General features: G+C 47.3%; 1 protein-coding gene across 2 annotated transcripts in view; it reads right to left on the bottom strand.

The window, feature by feature from the left end:
* LOC107395987 (uncharacterized) overlaps positions 1-19,489 on the bottom strand; it is a 30,969-nt gene that overhangs the window by 11,155 nt on the left and 325 nt on the right. Inside the window, exons 2-9 of one of the 2 annotated variants that reach the window (XM_054733740.2) lie at positions 19,403-19,489; positions 19,203-19,323; positions 18,996-19,101; positions 13,718-13,834; positions 13,529-13,645; positions 11,924-12,084; positions 11,690-11,836; positions 11,505-11,607 (exon numbers count right to left, since the gene is read on the bottom strand). In XM_054733740.2, the coding sequence (XP_054589715.1) occupies positions 11,505-11,607; positions 11,690-11,836; positions 11,924-12,084; positions 13,529-13,645; positions 13,718-13,834; positions 18,996-19,101; positions 19,203-19,323; positions 19,403-19,489 (959 nt within the window). The remainder of the gene's footprint in view (positions 1-11,504; positions 11,608-11,689; positions 11,837-11,923; positions 12,085-13,528; positions 13,646-13,717; positions 13,835-18,995; positions 19,102-19,202; positions 19,324-19,402) is intronic. The other variant, XM_054733741.2, reaches the window with a different exon arrangement.

The following is a 19,489-nucleotide window of genomic DNA, read 5'->3' as shown; positions in this document are numbered from 1 at the left end:
TAGAGTATGATGCTTTTAGATGACAGGGTTAGGGTATGATGCTTTTAGATGACAGGGTTAGGGTATGATGCTTTTAGATGACAGGGTTAGAGTATGATGCTTTTAGATGACAGGGTTAGGGTATGATGCTTTTAGATGACAGGGTTAGGGTATGATGCTTTTAGATGACAGGGTTAGGGTATGATGCTTTTAGATGACAGGGTTAGGGTATGATGCTTTTAGATGACAGGGTTAGGGTATGATGCTTTTAGATGACAGGGTTAGATGTTTTTAGATGACAGGGTTAGGGTATGATGTTTTTAGATGACAGGGTTAGAGTATGATGCTTTTAGATGACAGGGTTAGGGTTAGAGTATGATGCTTTTAGATGACAGGGTTAGGGTAAGATGCTCTTAGATGACAGGCTTAGGGTATGATGCTCTTAGATGACAGGGTTCGGGTATGATGCTTTTAGATGACAGGGTTCGGGTATGATGCTTTTAGATGACAGGGTTAGGGTATGATGCTTTTAGATGACGGGGTTAGGGTATGATGCTTTTAGATGACGGGGTTAGGGTATGATGCTTTCAGATGACGGGGTTAGGGTTAGATGCTTTTAGATGACAGGGTTAGGGTATGATGCTTTTAGATGACAGGGTTAGGGTATGATGCTTTTAGATGACAGGGTTAGGGTATGATGCTTTTAGATGACAGGGTTAGGGTATGATGCTTTTAGATGACAGGGTTCGGGTTAGAGTATGATGCTTTTAGATGACAGGGTTAGAGCATGATGCTTTTAGATGACAGGGTTAGGGTATGATGCTTTTAGATGACAGGGTTAGAGCATGATGCTTTTAGATGACATGGTTAGGGTATGATGCTTTTAGATGACAGGGTTAGGGTTAGATGCTTTTAGATGACAGGGTTAGGGTATGGTGCTTTTAGATGACAGGGTTAGGGTTAGAGTATGATGCTTTTAGATGACAGGGTTAGGGTATGATGCTTTTAGATGACAGGGTTAGATGCTTTTAGATGACAGGGTTAGATGCTTTTAGATGACAGGGTTAGATGCTTTTAGATGACAGGGTTAGGGTATGGTGCTCTTAGATGACAGGGTTAGGGTTAGAGTATGATGCTTTTAGATGACAAGGTTAGGGTATGGTGCTCTTAGATGACAGGGTTAGGGTTAGAGTATGATGCTTTTAGATGACAGGGTTAGGGTATGATGCTCTTAGATGACAGGCTTAGGGTATGATGCTTTTAGATGACAGGGTTAGGGTTAGAGTATGATGCTTTTAGATGACAGGGTTAGATGCTTTTAGATGACAGGGTTAGGGTATGATGCTTTTAGATGACAGGGTTAGAGTATGATGCTTTTAGATGACAGGGTTCGGGTATGATGCTTTTAGATGACAGGGTTAGGGTATGATGCTTTTAGATGACAGGGTTAGGGTATGATGCTTTTAGATGACAGGGTTAGAGTATGATGCTTTTAGATGACAGGGTTCGGGTATGATGCTTTTAGATGACAGGGTTAGGGTATGATGCGTTTAGATGACAGGGTTCAATTTAGAGTATGATGCTTTTAGATGACAGGGTTAGGGTATGATGCTTTTAGATGACAGGGTTAGGGTATGATGCTTTTAGATGATAGGGTTAGGGTATGATGCTTTTAGATGACAGGGTTAGGGTATGATGCTTTTAGATGACAGGGTTAGGGCATGATGCTTTTAGATGACAGGGTTAAGGTTAGATGCTTTTAGATGACAGGGTTAGGGTATGGTGCTCTTAGATGACAGGGTTAGGGTATGATGCTCTTAGATGACAGGGTTAGGGTATGGTGCTCTTAGATGACAGGGTTAGGGTTAGAGTATGATGCTTTTAGATGACAGGGTTAGGGTATGATGCTCTTAGATGACAGGGTTAGGGTATGATGCTCTTAGATGACAGGGTTAGGGTATGATGCTCTTAGATGACAGGGTTAGGGTTAGAGTATGATGCTTTTAGATGACAGGGTTAGATGCTTTTAGATGACAGGGTTAGGGTATGATGCTTTTAGATGACAGGGTTAGGGTATGATGCTTTTAGATGACAGGGTTAGGGTATGATGCTTTTAGATGACAGGGTTAGGGTTAGATGCTTTTAGATGACAGAGTTAGGATATGATGCTTTTAGATGACAGGGTTAGGGTATGATGCTTTTAGATGACAGGGTTAGGGTATGATGCTTTTAGATGACAGGGTTGGGGTATGATGCTTTTAGATGACAGGGTTGGGGTATGATGCTTTTAGATGACAGGGTTGGGGTATGATGCTTTTAGATGACAGGGTTAGGGTTAGGGTATGATGCTTTTAGATGACAGGGTTAGGGTTAGGGTATGATGCTTTTAGATGACAGGGTTAGGGTATGATGCTTTTAGATGACAGGGTTAGGGTATGATGCTTTTAGATGACAGGGTTAGGGTATGATGCTTTTAGATGACAGGGTTAGGGTATGATGCTTTTAGATGACAGGGTTGGGGTATGATGCTTTTAGATGACAGGGTTGGGGTATGATGCTTTTAGATGACGGGTTAGGGTTCGGGTATGATGCTTTTAGATGACAGGGTTAGGGTTCGGGTATGATGCTTTTAGATGACAGGGTTAGGGTTAGGGTATGATGCTTTTAGATGACAGGGTTAGGGTTAGGGTATGATGCTTTTAGATGACAGGGTTAGGGTTAGGGTATGATGCTTTTAGATGACGGGTTAGGGTTAGGGTATGATGCTTTTAGATGACAGGGTTAGGGTATGATGCTTTTAGATGACAGGGTTTGGGTATGATGCTTTTAGATGACAGGGTTAGGGTATGATGCTTTTAGATGACAGGGTTGGGGTATGATGCTTTTAGATGACAGGGTTAGGGTATGATGCTTTTAGATGACGGGTTAGGGTTCGGGTATGATGCTTTTAGATGACAGGGTTAGGGTTCGGGTATGATGCTTTTAGATGACAGGGTTAGGGTTAGGGTATGATGCTTTTAGATGACAGGGTTAGGGTTAGGGTATGATGCTTTTAGATGACGGGTTAGGGTTAGGGTATGATGCTTTTAGATGACGGGTTAGGGTTAGGGTATGATGCTTTTAGATGACAGGGTTAGGGTATGTTGCTTTTAGATGACAGGGTTAGGGTATGATGCTTTTAGATGACAGGGTTAGGGTATGATGCTTTTAGATGACAGGGTTAGGGTATGATGCTTTTAGATGACAGGGTTCGGGTATGATGCTTTTAGATGACAGGGTTAGGGTATGATGCTTTTAGATGACAGGGTTAGGGTTAGGGTATGATGCTTTTAGATGACGGGTTAGGGTTCGGGTATGATGCTTTTAGATGACAGGGTTAGGGTTCGGGTATGATGCTTTTAGATGACAGGGTTAGGGTATGATGCTTTTAGATGACAGGGTTAGGGTATGATGCTTTTAGATGACAGGGTTAGGGTATGATGCTTTTAGATGACAGGGTTAGGATATGATGCTTTTAGATGACAGGGTTAGGGTATGATGCTTTTAGATGACAGGGTTAGGGTATGATGCTTTTAGATGACAGGGTTAGGGTATGATGCTTTTAGATGACAGGGTTCGGGTATGATGCTTTTAGATGACAGGGTTAGGGTATGATGCTTTTAGATGACAGGGTTAGGGTATGATGCTTTTAGATGACAGGGTTAGAGTATGATGCTTTTAGATGACAGGGTTAGGGTATGATGCTTTTAGATGACAGGGTTCGGGTATGATGCTTTTAGATGACAGGGTTCGGGTATGATGCTTTTAGATGACAGGGTTAGAGTATGATGCTTTTAGATGACAGGGTTAGGGTATGATGCTTTTAGATGACAGGGTTAGGGTATGATGCTTTTAGATGACAGGGTTAGGGTATGATGCTTTTAGATGACAGGGTTAGGGTTAGAGTATGATGCTTTTATATGACAGGGTTAGGGTATGATGCTTTTAGATCACAGGGTTCGGGTATGATGCTTTTAGATGACAGGGTTTGGGTATGATGCTTTTAGATGACAGGGTTAGGGTTAGAGTATGATGCTTTTAGATGACAGGGTTCGGGTATGATGCTTTTAGATGACAGGGTTCGGGTATGATGCTTTTAGATGACAGGGTTAGAGTATGATGCTTTTAGATGACAGGGTTAGGGTATGATGCTTTTAGATGACAGGGTTCGGGTATGATGCTTTTAGATGACAGGGTTAGGGTATGATGCTTTTAGATGACAGGGTTAGGGTATGATGCTTTTAGATGACAGGGTTAGAGTATGATGCTTTTAGATGACAGGGTTAGGGTTAGATGCTTTTAGATGACAGGGTTAGGGTATGATGCTTTTAGATGACAGGGTTAGAGTATGATGCTTTTAGATGACAGGGTTAGGGTTAGATGCTTTTAGATGACAGGGTTAGGGTATGATGCTTTTAGATGACAGGGTTAGAGTATGATGCTTTTAGATGACAGGGTTAGGGTTAGATGCTTTTAGATGACAGGGTTAGGTCATGATGCTTTTAGATGACATGGTTAGGGTTAGATGCTTTTAGATGACAGGGTTAGGGTATGATGCTTTTAGATGACGGGGTTAGGGTATGATGCTTTTAGATGACGGGGTTAGGGTATGATGCTTTTAGATGACGGGGTTAGGGTATGATGCTTTTAGATGACAGGGTTAGGGTATGATGCTTTTAGATGACAGGGTTAGAGTATGATGCTTTTAGATGACAGGGTTAGAGTATGATGCTTTTAGATGACAGGGTTAGAGTATGATGCTTTTAGATGACAGGGTTAGAGTATGATGCTTTTAGATGACAGGGTTAGAGTATGATGCTTTTAGATGACAGGGTTAGAGTATGATGCTTTTAGATGACAGGGTTAGGGTTAGATGCTTTTAGATGACAGGGTTAGGGCATGATGCTTTTAGATGACAGGGTTAGGGTTAGATGCTTTTAGATGACAGGGTTAGGGTAAGATGCTTTTAGATGACGGGGTTAGGGTATGATGCTTTTAGATGACGGGGTTAGGGTATGATGCTTTTAGATGACGGGGTTAGGGTATGATGCTTTTAGATGACGGGGTTAGGGTCTGATGCTTTTAGATGACGGGGTTAGGGTATGATGCTTTTAGATGACGGGGTTAGGGTATGATGCTTTTAGATGACGGGGTTAGGGTATGATGCTCTTAGATGACAGGGTTAGGGTATGATGCTTTTAGATGACAACAGCGGGACGTTTCTGGTTATGTTGAAGACTCAGCCTCTCACCCCACAGGCTTCGTCCATACTTGGGTTGTGGTTGGAAACAAACACCAATCGTGCTTTCTGTCCGTCTCTAAAGCACGTTTCCTCTAAATGAAGGTGAAGTTATTATTTTTTCATCAAGTAAGACCTGCGCTTAGCTGGCTCATTTACAACATGTAACGTGTTTGGATCCCGCCACCTGAAACAATCAGAATCAACAGGAACCGGAATCGAAACGAGGAATCAGAATCGGAATTGTTCAAATTGAAACGATGCCCAACCCTACTTGTTGGTGGTGCTGGTGGAGCGTTAAGAACCTCGTCAGCTGTGAGCGAAGCCTGCAGAACAATTAGGAGCCTCGTTTCTGACGTAGAAACCAGTCAGGGACCGCGTCTGGGATTAGGAACGGACGACGTGGCTTCAACTCCGCACATGCATCACTGCATATCCTTTTCTTCTGTTTATACATGTCTGAATGACTTTCTGAAAAATCTCACATACCAGATGACTAGCAGACCAAATACTTATGAAAGTATAAAATTACGTTTAATGTTGAAAACTTATTTAAAGAGCAAGTCACCCCCACATCAACTAATTTGGTGTCAATTCAATTCAAGTTTATTAATAAAGCACCAAATCATGACCAGAGTCCCAAGGACCTGCACACAGTAAACAGTACAGGTCAGGTCATTAAGCCAATCAGCAACAAGTTTCCTATATAAGGAACCCAGCAGGTCGCCTCGAGTCACTGACTAGTGTCAGAGTCTTTACAGCAATCCTCACACTAAGCAAGCATGCAGCAACAGTGGAGAGGAAACAGCAGCTCAACAGGTTGAGCGGGTTGTCCAGTAATCAGAAGGTTGCAGGTTCGATCCCGGCTCCGGACAGAGAATTCTGCTGTTGTGTCCTTGGGCAAGACACTTAACCCACGTTGCCTGCTGGTGGAGGTCTGAGGGACCGGTGGCGCCTGTGCTTGGCAGCCTCGCCTCTGTCAGTGCTCTTGCAGCTGTGGCTACATCGTAGCTCATCCCCACGAGTGTGTGAATGTGTGTGTGAATGGGTGAATGATACACTGTAGTGTAAAGCGCTTTGGAGTCCTTCCTCTGAGAGGCGCTATACAAGTGCGGCTCATTTATCATTTATCAAAACTCCCTTTCAACAGGAAGAAACCTCCAGAGGATCCTGGCTCAGTAAAAGCAGCCATCCTCCATGAGACACACACACACACACACACACACACACATATATATAATATTGTGATTTCTTAGTAAATATTCTATGTGGTGAGAGATAAACTTTATTGTATTTATCCTAGTGGATCTATAATTAAACGGGTAAACTAGTAGTAGCACATCCAACATCAAGGAAAGCAAAAAATTATTATCAGGAGAGGGAGAATGTTTTAGTGGTTAGCAGCAGTGTGCTAGACGATGGCCCCCTCCATGAGGCCACCACAGCTCAGCAGAACATCGTTGTGTGAGTGTCTAACCGTGCTGTAGAAATGAGGTCAATAATTTGGCCCTTTAGTGCATCTTAGTTAAAATTTAAATGTTCTGCCTAAAACGGTCAAGTCTGGGGCACACCGGAGGCAGACGCGCCGCGCCGTCATTTTAAATAGAAGCCATTATAGTTAATGATAGTGGGCACACGGGGAGCGCCGCGCCTAGGCGCTGAAGATAGGCGCCAGTTCCATCTCAAGCGCGGCTGTTTACAACCTTGCGGAGTACTTTACAACATTACAACGCAGAACTGCTTTATGGCACAAACCCAGCCGCAGTTTTGATAACTTTAAAGTACTACTGATCCTAGAACATTCCAATAAACAGCGCACTAACCCACTGTTAACAAATCATGGCCCCACAAAACACGACGGCAAGTCTGATCACATTTAAACAATAGAGTCACTTCCTGTTTCCTGTTCTCAAGTCCTGCGTGATGTTGTGACTATCGCACAATTTTCAGCGGCGCGGCGCGGCGCGACTTGACTCCTCAAAATCTCGGGTGTGTCACGGCGCGTCCGCCTCTGGTGTGTGTGTGCTCGCCTCTAACCCCAACCCTCTGCACTGCATTTGAACGGACATCTGCCCTTGCCATTGGCTAAGAGGTACACTATGGCGTTAGCTGGTACATTATGATGTCACAATGTCGTTGTGAGCCTGTGCATGTTTGTTAGTGGCTCCGCCCTCTCGGTCTGCCAGGCAACAGCGTTTGTAACATTTTTCAAACAGGAAGTGGGAGTAAGACTCTGGTAGGGGGTGACTTGCTCTTTAAATAAATGCAAAATATCTCAAACAGTTTTTCTAAACCGTGCTAAAGGATTCCAGCTAAATCTGATGAAAACACAAAGTTCTAAATAGTCTGAACTGAAATGAAAAATGTAAAAACAAAAACTACATTTCTCTCTGCTTTCTCCAACTTCCCTCTGGGATCAATAAAGTACCTCTGATTGATTGATTGATTGATTGATTGATTGATGCCTTTATACATTTGTCATGGTTTTCTTTAGATCACAGAAGTTCAGGAGTGAATACCTGCAGGTAAAATGACGCTCTGCTGCTATTTTTGTCAACAATATTACAACAGGAGTCACGCGGGTGCAGCTTCCAAGATGGCGGCAAGCTAGGGGAGCTCCCTTTCCCGCCCATGCTACTAACGGGATTTTAGCGGAAAAACACAAATATACTGGTGGAATATTGCTCGTTGTGAGTACTGGGACTGTGTATGTTTGATTTTTAGTTTAAAAGATTTACAAAGCTACGTTGACGTCGAAATATCTTAAAAGCTCGTCCCGACAGTCTAACCGGAGAAGTCCGGTCCACGAGGAAGACAGCGCTACAGGAGAAAAAACCCTGCATTCACGAACGCGACAGTCAGCCTGGAAAGACTTTTTGCAGAAATATCGAAAATGAGTGAAACGCTCCAGAACGTGGCGACAGATATCGTGTCTATTAAACAGGATGCAGCCGAGCTGACTGCAACGGTGACAGCCATGCAGGAGGGGCTAGGTGAAGCCGAAACACGAATTACGCAGCTGGAGGAGACGTCAGAGCAGCCGCTGACCGACAAGGGAAGTGCATAATGGAGATGATGTGGAACCGGGTACAAGCCCTTGAGAACCACAGCAGGCAAAATAATGTGAGAATGGTGGGACTGAGAGGCCTTCAGAACCAACAGAACTTTACCCAAATGCGTGCACAAACCTCATCTGCTTCAATACTTGGACTCTGTTAAACATACTAAATCTGCTTTCTACTCTGGATTGTTTCCTCCAGTGAAGGCAACTCCAGGACTCTGTTCTCAATAATGCTCAATATTCTTCATCCGCCGGACTCTCTACCCCCCCACCTGTATTCTGCTGACTCATGTAACTCTTTATTAACCTTCTTTATTCAGAAAATTTCTTCCATACACCAGCAATTAATTCCAAGTTCTCCCCCTCCCCCTGAGATTTTTTCACCCCGCCAGTCATTTTGTTCCTTTCTTCTTCCCACCTCATCCGAAATATCTGATCTTATCTGTAAATCCAAGCCCACCACCTGCTCTCTCGACCCCCTCCCTACAGTTTTGGTTAAAACATGTCTCACCTCCCTTCTCCCTCTCATGGCCACCATAATCCACTCCTCCCTCTCTACCGGTATTGTTCCCTCACTTTTCAAAACTGCATCCATTACTCCAATATTAAAGAAACCCGGCACCGATCCCAATAATTTCAATAATCTTCGTTCCATCTCAAATCTTCCCTTTCTTTCAAAAATCCTAGAAAAAATAATCTCTGCTCAACTCCATGCTCATCTCACGCTCAATAGCCTCTATGAGCCCTTCCAGTCTGGCTTTCGTCCTGGCCACAGAACAGAAACTGCACTCATAAAAATCACTAATGGCCTCCTCACTGCTGCCGATGCTGGACTGCTCTCCATTCTCATCCTCCTCGACTTGAGTTCAGCCTTCGATACCATCTCTCACACCATCCTCCTCCATAGATTGTCTTCCCTTGGCATTTCTCATACCCCGCTTGATTGGTTCCGTTCATATCTCTCTGGCCGTACTCAAGTTTATTCAACTGAAATCCTTCACCTCCCGTCCCTTCCCTGTCACTACTGGTGTCTCCCAAGGCTCTGTTCTCGGTCCACTCCTTTTCATCACTTACCTTCTTCCCCTGGGAAATATTTTCCGTAAATTTGACATCCATTTTCATTGTTACGCGGATGACACCCAGCTCTATGTATCCTCCAAACCCTCCTCTTCACTTCCTCCTTCCTCCCTCACCAATTGTTTATCTGAACTCAAAGACTGGTTCACATCAAACTTTCTCAAACTCAACAGTGATAAAACAGAAATGTTACTTGTCGGCACCAAATCTTTACTATCCAAAATCCACAGCTTTACACTTCCTGTCGACAACTCCTTAGTTTCCCCCTCCCCTCAGGTCAAGAGTCTGGGTGTCATCCTCGACTCCTCACTATCCTTCCAGTCCCACATAAACAATATTACCCGGTCTGCCTACTTCCATCTACGTAACATTAACCGTCTACGCCCCTCCCTCACTTCTCACTCGGTCGCCATCCTTGTCCACAGCCTCATCACTTCCCGTATTGACTACTGCAACGCTCTTCTCTTCGGTCTTCCTCACAAATCCCTCCATAAACTCCAACTTCTCCAGAACTCGGCAGCCCGCATCATTACCAGAACTTCCTCCTTCCACCACATCACTCCTGTTCTTCAGCAGCTCCACTGGCTCCCAGTCACTTCCAGAATCCAATTCAAAATTCTGCTATATACATTCAAAGCCATCCATAACATAGCTCCACCGTACCTCTCAGACCTCCTTCATCCTTCAACCTCCACCCGTTCCCTCAGGTCCTCCTCCATCCACCTTTCCGTCTGGTCACCATGGGGAGCAGGGCCTTCAGTCGCTCTGCTCCCCAGCTCTGGAACTCACCCTCTCCTGACCTCCGTACTAACTACGTTTACATGCAGCCAATATCCGGGTTATGATCGGGTTAAGGTCGGTATTCAGGTTTCTGAGTTGATCAGAATAACCCGTTTACAAGCATATATAGAAAGAGTTACCCCTAACTTGCATAACCCGATGTAAATGCGGACGTTGGGGTAGCGTCAGGACGTACGTCCAGACGCAATATGCATCATTGCCGGTTCTTCTTGTTCCGGTATCCGTGAAAACAACAACATGTTTCCCAGTTCGGAAGAGATAGCGACCGCGTTTGTTTGCGCTTTAGTTTCCTCGTCACTCCAAAAGTGTGGTGCTGTGCCGCGACTCGCCATTTTGCTCCCAACTTGTTTACTTCCGGTGTTCTGGTGCATACAAGACGTCTTGCTACTCAAAAGACCAAGATTCCTTGCGAACAGAGCATGTGCAGAACACACGCTTTGATGGGGATATCCCGATATGCGTTTACACGACCAAACATTCGGGTTAGAAAAGGGTTACTGGCTGCATGTAAACGCACTGATTGACTCCCTCACTCTCTTTAGAACCAGACTCGACACCCACCTGTTCCGTCTAGCATTCCAATAATTACTCTCTCTGTTCCAATCTGTCTGTTTTATGCTGTTCTATCTTATTGTTGAGTATTTTATCTCTGTCTGTAAAGTGTCCTTGAGTGTTTAGAAAGGTGCTGTTGAAATAAAATGCATTATTATTATTATTATTATTATTATTAAAGGGTTACGTGTCTGACGGACAACTGGAGCATAAATGGATGCAGTAGCCGGATTAAGAGGACAACAGGTGTAACATCTGAAGAATAACCACACAGATGTTTTTATACAGGAGACTCGCACGCGGGAGCTTGAAGTGGGGAAATTCAAAGTGGGATGGGTGGGACATTTATCTCACGGCTCATTTTCAAGTAAATGTAATGAGGTTCTGATCCTGGTCCACAGAAATGTGAGTTTCATTTAACAAAAGCAAAGACACAGACGGCCAAATTCCACGTGTGGAAGCAGTAACAGAAGGAGTCCGGTTAGTGCAACATGCATGCATCCAGAAGGTGGCAATAAAACCAGTGATATTTCCCATCATAGGACCGAATCATACCAGTTATAGCGTGTGTTACGATCACGGACCTGTCAGAGATTCTGGTGAGAACCCGTCAGCGACCCATCACCTTCCTGTTCCACCTTAATCTGCTGCTGGCTTTTACTTCTTACCACTAACTGTTTTCCTTGAACAACGGTGGAGTTGCTGCGTGTACCAGGACCAGACTGAACTGGTCTGAACCACAACCCCCGGACCCACCTGCAGAGCCTCACTGCGAAACTGGACCAGCTGAAGGTGCAGCTGGGCCCTGGAGGAGGCTTGCCGCCACAGAAGCTCCACTCTTTCCACAGCTGCAGTTATCCTGAAAACAAGACGACGTCTGACCCCTTGGAGATGCAGCGGTTGTTGGGTAAAGAAGGAATTTCCTGCCAGGAGGAGCCTACCTGCTGTGGTTCTGGAGCATGTCGAAGGCCGTGTGGGTGAAGAGCGCTGTCCCCGCCATGGCCTGAAAGCAGGGATCCTTCTCAGGGAACCGCAGCTTGTCCACCACAACCTCACAATGTCTCAGCAGCTCGTCCAGACCAAGCTCCCTGCAGGCCAAAACCAACACAAACACTGACCATCTGATGTTCTTTAACCAGCAGAGATGTGCAGCAGGAGCAGTCAGCTGGCCGGACCTTCTCAGGTGCAGGAACGTGGCTTCATTTGTGCTGCAGAAGTTCTGGAGCAGGCTCAGGCTGGAGGGCAGAGGCAGCCTGGACAGAGCCTGCAGCGTGGAGATGCACGAGGGCAGACGCTGGAGAACAGACAGGAACTCCTGGAGGAACGCGTGGACCTCCTACGGGACACAGAGCAGCAACTTCAAATCCTGTCGCCATAGAAACGGGTCAGTAAACAGAACCTGGGACAGCAGACGCATGAAGGCACCTTTCACTTGGTAATGAGGTCAGCTGATTGTTCAAGCGTTACCGTGGTAACCGACAATAGACTGACCGCTCTGATGCAGCTGAGAGCTTGTCTCCTCTGATGGAGGCAGAACCACCGACCAGTTCGGTTCTGTTCAGATCCAGAGAGGTCCATCTGGACTTCCCACAGAGCTGCGGAGGTTTGGATGGGTTTGTCTTCTTTATCGGTCCCTTTTGTTCTGGTGGGGTTCTGCTCGGCGCGATGGTGGGTCTGCAGACCCTCTGAGATGGGTTCATGCTGAACCCAGACATAGTGGGCGGGCCCGCGAGCCTGTGGTGCTGGTCCAGCCAGTCATGGGCCGGGCTGAGAACCAGAGCCAAACAGTCTCTTTTCCCTCCAGGATGGGATTCGCTCTCCACCAGATCATCGATCTGAGTAACGCTCTTCCAGCCCCTTCCAGAACACGCCACGCCGGCCCGCCACCGTGTCTTATGAACGCGCCGCGGCGGCACGGCGTTGAGGGATCGTTGCAGCATTCATGCCGCCATGCTTGGTAGTAATATTAGCACAACGCTGGACTCGTGAATGCACGATCACGGGGGAGTGGAGCTCCGGCCAGCAGCGAGCCGTAAGTTTTGCTTCTGTAAGCAGAAACAGCCGAGACGGTAAACTGGAGCGATGCAGGAGCTTCTCTCCGCTGGAGCCGGAGCGCCGATCACCAGAGACTGCACGGGGCTGTGGAGGACACACGCGACTCGTTAAAAACGTAACGAGCGCGGCTTCTGACAGGAGACCGCCGCCGTCACGTAACCCTGACTAATAAAGACACGGTTGCGCCACATGACCATCGCGGTCTGACCACTTATGTGGCAGCGTGTGTGTCCTGTCACCGTGTCCCGATTGATCATGCGCCCTGGCTACTTGGCCAAGGGGATGTCTCTTTGGCTGACTGGTTAGAGCGTATGACTCTCACCCGGGAGTCTGGGGATCGAATCCCGCCCGGGCCCTCGTTTCTCCACCTCGCCACACTTATAAACGACCTAAGGGTCCCTGATGCCGCCACGGCAAATGAGCTTTCTAAGAGAAGCTTGTTGTGCTCCTCTAAACAGCGACCAGTGGCTCAAATACACGTTCCCGTTTACTGGAAGAGCCTGGATATTAGGATGGGGTCCAGACTCGATGTGTGGTGGGATTCAGCTCCCTCCCTCCTTCTACAACAAATGACCTCTGGCCTTCAGAGGTCACCCACAGACGAGGTCAACTCAGACCTGACCTCCGTCTGAGGAGGATTTACGGATCTGAAGTTACATCACCTCCTAAAACGGGTCAAACAGGAATGAAAGGCTGGTTCCACAGGTCCGACCAAAGCGCGTTACCTTAACAAAGCCAACCCAGCTCTTGTGACAGTACAGAAAGTATCCGCCCAGGGAGGCCGGCAGCTGGCTCCGGTCGATGTAGTTGGAGAGCTCAGAGACTTCCTTCAGCAGGATTTTCTTCAGAAAGACAAGAAAAGGTCAGACTAGCGTTCCTGAAACCAAACAATGATGTCATCAGGACTGACTCACCCTGAAGGCGGTCGGACGGGATGGTTTGGACGGAGCCAGGAGTCTCTGCACCAACCTGACGGCTGCCTTCTTCCTGGGCTGGAGGATGTAGGCGCTGTGGACCGCTGCCAGCCGCTGCTGCAGAACACCACCAACACCACCCGTTAGCCGCGCCTTAAACACTTTCAACACAAACTAATACACCAAAAAGGCTGTTAGTTCAGAGGTCAGCCAATCACAGAGCAGCATCCAGACTGATCAGGAATGAGGTCTACGGAACGTTGAAGCGTGGTGATTGTTGGTACCAGACAGGCTGGTCTGTAGCTGACCTACTGGGATTTGAACCCACAACCATATCTAGGGTCAGAGGTCAGACTGCACACCAGCTGGTGTCACCAACATGAAGGCATAGATCCATCCTGCTACTGGTGGTGTAACTGCTGTAGAACCTCTGAGGGAAGTTTCTAGAACCCCGCTGGACCCATGACATGAAAGACTAAGGTGGTTCTGAGAATAACATGGAGTCCAGGCTGGTACCAGAACCAGGACTCTCAGATGCATCAGCTGCATGATCTCACCATGACCACACGCACACGCACACACGCACGCACACACACACACACACACGCACACGCACGCACACACACACACACACACAGGTCCAGAAAGGTTTGTTTCACTCAGCAGAACTCTGCAGGAACAGAGGCTTCAGCTAGAACCCATGGTTCTACAGGTACGGTTCTGTCCCAGAGCAGAGCCAGAACCCACAGGTCCTGGTTCGCTGATGTCCACGTGAAACACTGCAGTCTTTGTTCCACCAAGATCTGAAGACTGCTCAGACACACGCAGTAGCTCACTCAGGGCCTGGAGCAGCATCATGAGACCTGATCAATGAGCACACGCTCTGGACTCAGGAGATGTTCAGAAAACACACACATGCTGCAGCAGCAGGAGTCTAAAACACACACATGCAGCAGCAGGAGTCTAAAACACACACATGCAGCAGCAGGAGTCTAAAACACACACATGCAGCAGCAGGAGTCTAAAACACACACATGCAGCAGGAGTCTAAAACACACACATGCAGCAGCAGGAGTCTAAAACACACACATGCAGCAGCAGGAGTCTAAAACACACACATGCAGCAGCAGGAGTCTAAAACACACACATGCAGCAGCAGGAGTCTAAAACACACACATGCAGCAGCAGGAGTCTAAAACACACACATGCAGCAGCAGAAGTCTAAAACACACACATGCAGCAGCAGGAGTCTAAAACACACACATGCAGCAGCAGGAGTCTAAAACACACACATGCAGCAGCAGCAGGAGTCTAAAACACACACATGCAGCAGCAGCAGGAGTCTAAAACACACACATGCAGCAGCAGCAGGAGTCTAAAACACACACATGCAGCAGCAGGAGTCTAAAACACACACATGCAGCAGCAGAAGTCTAAAACACACACATGCAGCAGCAGGAGTCTAAAACACACACATGCAGCAGCAGGAGTCTAAAACACACACATGCAGCAGCAGCAGGAGTCTAAAACACACACATGCAGCAGCAGCAGGAGTCTAAAACACACACATGCAGCAGCAGCAGGAGTCTAAAACACACACATGCAGCAGCAGGAGTCTAAAACACACACATGCAGCAGCAGGAGTCTAAAACACACACATGCAGCAGCAGGAGTCTAAAACACACACATGCTGCAGCAGCAGGAGTCTAAAACACACACATGCAGCAGGAGTCTAAAACACACACATGCAGCAGGAGTCTAAAACACACACATGCAGCAGCAGCAGGAGTCTAAAACACACACATGCAGCAGCAGCAGGAGTCTAAAACACACACATGCAGCAGCAGCAGGAGTCTAAAACACACACACATGCAGCAGCAGCAGGAGTCTAAAACACACACACATGCAGCAGCAGCAGGAGTCTAAAACACACACACATGCAGCAGGAGTCTAAAACACACACATGCAGCAGGAGTCTAAAACACACACATGCAGCAGCAGCAGGAGTCTAAAACACACACATGCTGCAGCAGCAGGAGTCTAAAACACACACATGCAGCAGCAGGAGTCTAAAACACACACATGCAGCAGGAGTCTAAAACACACACATGCAGCAGGAGTCTAAAACACACACATGCAGCAGCAGCAGGAGTCTAAAACACACACATGCAGCAGCAGCAGGAGTCTAAAACACACACATGCAGCAGCAGCAGGAGTCTAAAACACACACATGCAGCAGCAGCAGGAGTCTAAAACACACACATGCAGCAGCAGCAGGAGTCTAAAACACACACATGCAGCAGCAGGAGTCTAAAACACACACATGCTGCAGCAGGAGTCTAAAACACACACATGCAGCAGCAGGAGTCTAAAACACACACATGCAGCAGCAGGAGTCTAAAACACACACATGCAGCAGCAGGAGTCTAAAACACACACACATGCAGCAGCAGGAGTCTAAAACACACACACATGCAGCAGCAGGAGTCTAAAACACACACATGCAGCAGCAGGAGTCTAAAACACACACACATGCAGCAGGAGTCTAAAACACACACATGCAGCAGCAGCAGGAGTCTAAAACACACACATGCAGCAGCAGGAGTCTAAAACACACACATGCAGCAGCAGGAGTCTAAAACACACACATGCAGCAGCAGGAGGAGTCTAAAACACACACATGCAGCAGCAGGAGGAGTCTAAAACACACACATGCAGCAGCAGGAGGAGTCTAAAACACACACATGCAGCAGCAGCAGGAGTCTAAAACACACACATGCAGCAGGAGTCTAAAACACACACATGCAGCAGCAGGAGTCTAAAACACACACATGCAGCAGCAGCAGGAGTCTAAAACACACACATGCAGCAGGAGTCTAAAACACACACATGCAGCAGGAGTCTAAAACACACACATGCAGCAGCAGGAGTCTAAAACACACACATGCAGCAGCAGCAGGAGTCTAAAACACACACATGCAGCAGCAGCAGGAGTCTAAAACACACACATGCAGCAGCAGCAGGAGTCTAAAACACACACATGCAGCAGCAGCAGGAGTCTAAAACACACACATGCAGCAGGAGTCTAAAACACACACATGCAGCAGCAGCAGGAGTCTAAAACACACACATGCAGCAGCAGCAGGAGTCTAAAACACACATGCAGCAGGAGTCTAAAACACACACATGCAGCAGGAGTCTAAAACACACACATGCAGCAGCAGGAGTCTAAAACACACACATGCAGCAGCAGGAGTCTAAAACACACACATGCAGCAGCAGCAGGAGTCTAAAACACACACATGCAGCAGCAGGAGTCTAAAACACACACATGCAGCAGCAGGAGTCTAAAACACACACATGCAGCAGCAGCAGGAGTCTAAAACACACACATGCAGCAGGAGTCTAAAACACACACATGCAGCAGGAGTCTAAAACACACACATGCAGCAGCAGCAGGAGTCTAAAACACACACATGCAGCAGCAGCAGGAGTCTAAAACACACACATGCAACAGCAGCAGGAGTCTAAAACACACACATGCAACAGCAGCAGGAGTCTAAAACACACACATGCAGCAGCAGCAGGAGTCTAAAACACACACATGCAGCAGCAGGAGGAGTCTAAAACACACACATGCAGCAGCAGCAGGAGTCTAAAACACACACATGCAGCAGGAGTCTAAAACACACACATGCAGCAGCAGCAGGAGTCTAAAACACACACATGCAGCAGCAGGAGTCTAAAACACACACATGCAGCAGCAGCAGGAGTCTAAAACACACATGCAGCAGGAGTCTAAAACACACACATGCAGCAGGAGTCTAAAACACACACATGCAGCAGCAGGAGTCTAAAACACACACATGCAGCAGCAGGAGTCTAAAACACACACATGCAGCAGCAGCAGGAGTCTAAAACACACACATGCAGCAGCAGGAGTCTAAAACACACACATGCAGCAGCAGGAGTCTAAAACACACACATGCAGCAGCAGCAGGAGTCTAAAACACACACATGCAGCAGGAGTCTAAAACACACACATGCAGCAGGAGTCTAAAACACACACATGCAGCAGCAGCAGGAGTCTAAAACACACACATGCAGCAGCAGCAGGAGTCTAAAACACACACATGCAACAGCAGCAGGAGTCTAAAACACACACATGCAACAGCAGCAGGAGTCTAAAACACACACATGCAGCAGCAGCAGGAGTCTAAAACACACACATGCAGCAGCAGGAGTCTAAAACACACACATGCAGCAGGAGTCTAAAACACACACATGCAGCAGCAGCAGGAGTCTAAAACACACACATGCAGCAGGAGTCTAAAACACACACATGCAGCAGCAGGAGTCTAAAACACACACATGCAGCAGCAGCAGGAGTCTAAAACACACACATGCAGCAGCAGGAGTCTAAAACACACACATGCAGCAGGAGTCTAAAACACACACACATGCAGCAGCAGGAGTCTAAAACACACACACATGCAGCAGGAGTCTAAAACACACACATGCAGCAGCAGCAGGAGTCTAAAACACACACATGCAGCAGCAGGAGTCTAAAACACACACATGCAGCAGCAGGAGTCTAAAACACACACACATGCAGCAGGAGTCTAAAACACACACACATGCAGCAGGAGTCTAAAACACACACACATGCAGCAGGAGTCTAAAACACACACATGCAGCAGCAGCAGGAGTCTAAAACACACACATGCAGCAGCAGGAGTCTAAAACACACACATGCAGCAGCAGCAGGAGTCTAAAACACACACACACGCACACACACATACACACACACATACACACACACGCACACACACACACACACACACACACACACACACACACACACACACACACACACACACACACACACACACACACACACATACGCACACACACACACCAAGCACTGTGTCTATAGTAATATTGTGATTTCTTAGTAAATATTCTATTAGGTGAGAGATAAACTTTATTGTATTTATCCTAGTGGATCTATAATTAAACGGGTAAACTAGTAGTAGCACATCCAACGTCAAAGAGAGTAAAAAGTTTAAGTGGTTAGCAGCAGAGTGCTAGTTGATGGCCCCCTCCATGAGGCCACCACAGCTCAGCAGAACATCGTTGGAGCTTCTGCAGAGTCGGCATGAGTCAGAGACCTGTCTGGACCTCAGAATTAACCGACAGAGACAACTTGGGAGGGGATGGAGACCAGTGACCTGTCTGCACCACCGGACCGGTACCAGTACCAGGATCCTGATTGTACCTGGAGCTGGAGCAGCACCTCAGCGATGAACCTGGCTGTAGGAGGAGGTGCATCCCTCAGATCAGCCACCACCGACACCAGACTCTGCTTCTCCTGCTTCCTGCTGCTGAAGACAGACCCAGCGTCAGTCCACCTTATCCCACCACCACCCCCCCCACCACCCACCCCCACCCCCACACCCCCAGGTGAGTCTCTCACCCAGCATACCTGTGCACACACAGGAAGTATTGTATGAAGTCCACAACCTCTCCCTGGCTGAGCTGAGAGAGTTTGTCCTGAGACTCCACCGGAAACAGGACCAGAGGGCAGCCATGTTGGTCAAAAACACCTGTAGGGATGAAACACTTAACGAGTCACGAGCTCCAGGTAAACAGGTGTGTGTGGGGGGGATGGGCGGTCTCACCCACCGGGGAACAGCACAGCTCCGGAGCTCAGCACACGGTCCGCGGGCAGCTCCGAGGAGGGGGGGCATCCCGGGACACCGGGAGAGGGGG

The sequence above is a fragment of the Nothobranchius furzeri genome, chromosome 3, assembly GCF_043380555.1.
Source record: "Nothobranchius furzeri strain GRZ-AD chromosome 3, NfurGRZ-RIMD1, whole genome shotgun sequence".
NCBI lineage: Eukaryota > Metazoa > Chordata > Actinopteri > Cyprinodontiformes > Nothobranchiidae > Nothobranchius > Nothobranchius furzeri.
The sequence above is the reverse complement of the archived record's forward strand: the minus strand, read 5'-3'. Positions and strand labels throughout refer to the sequence as shown.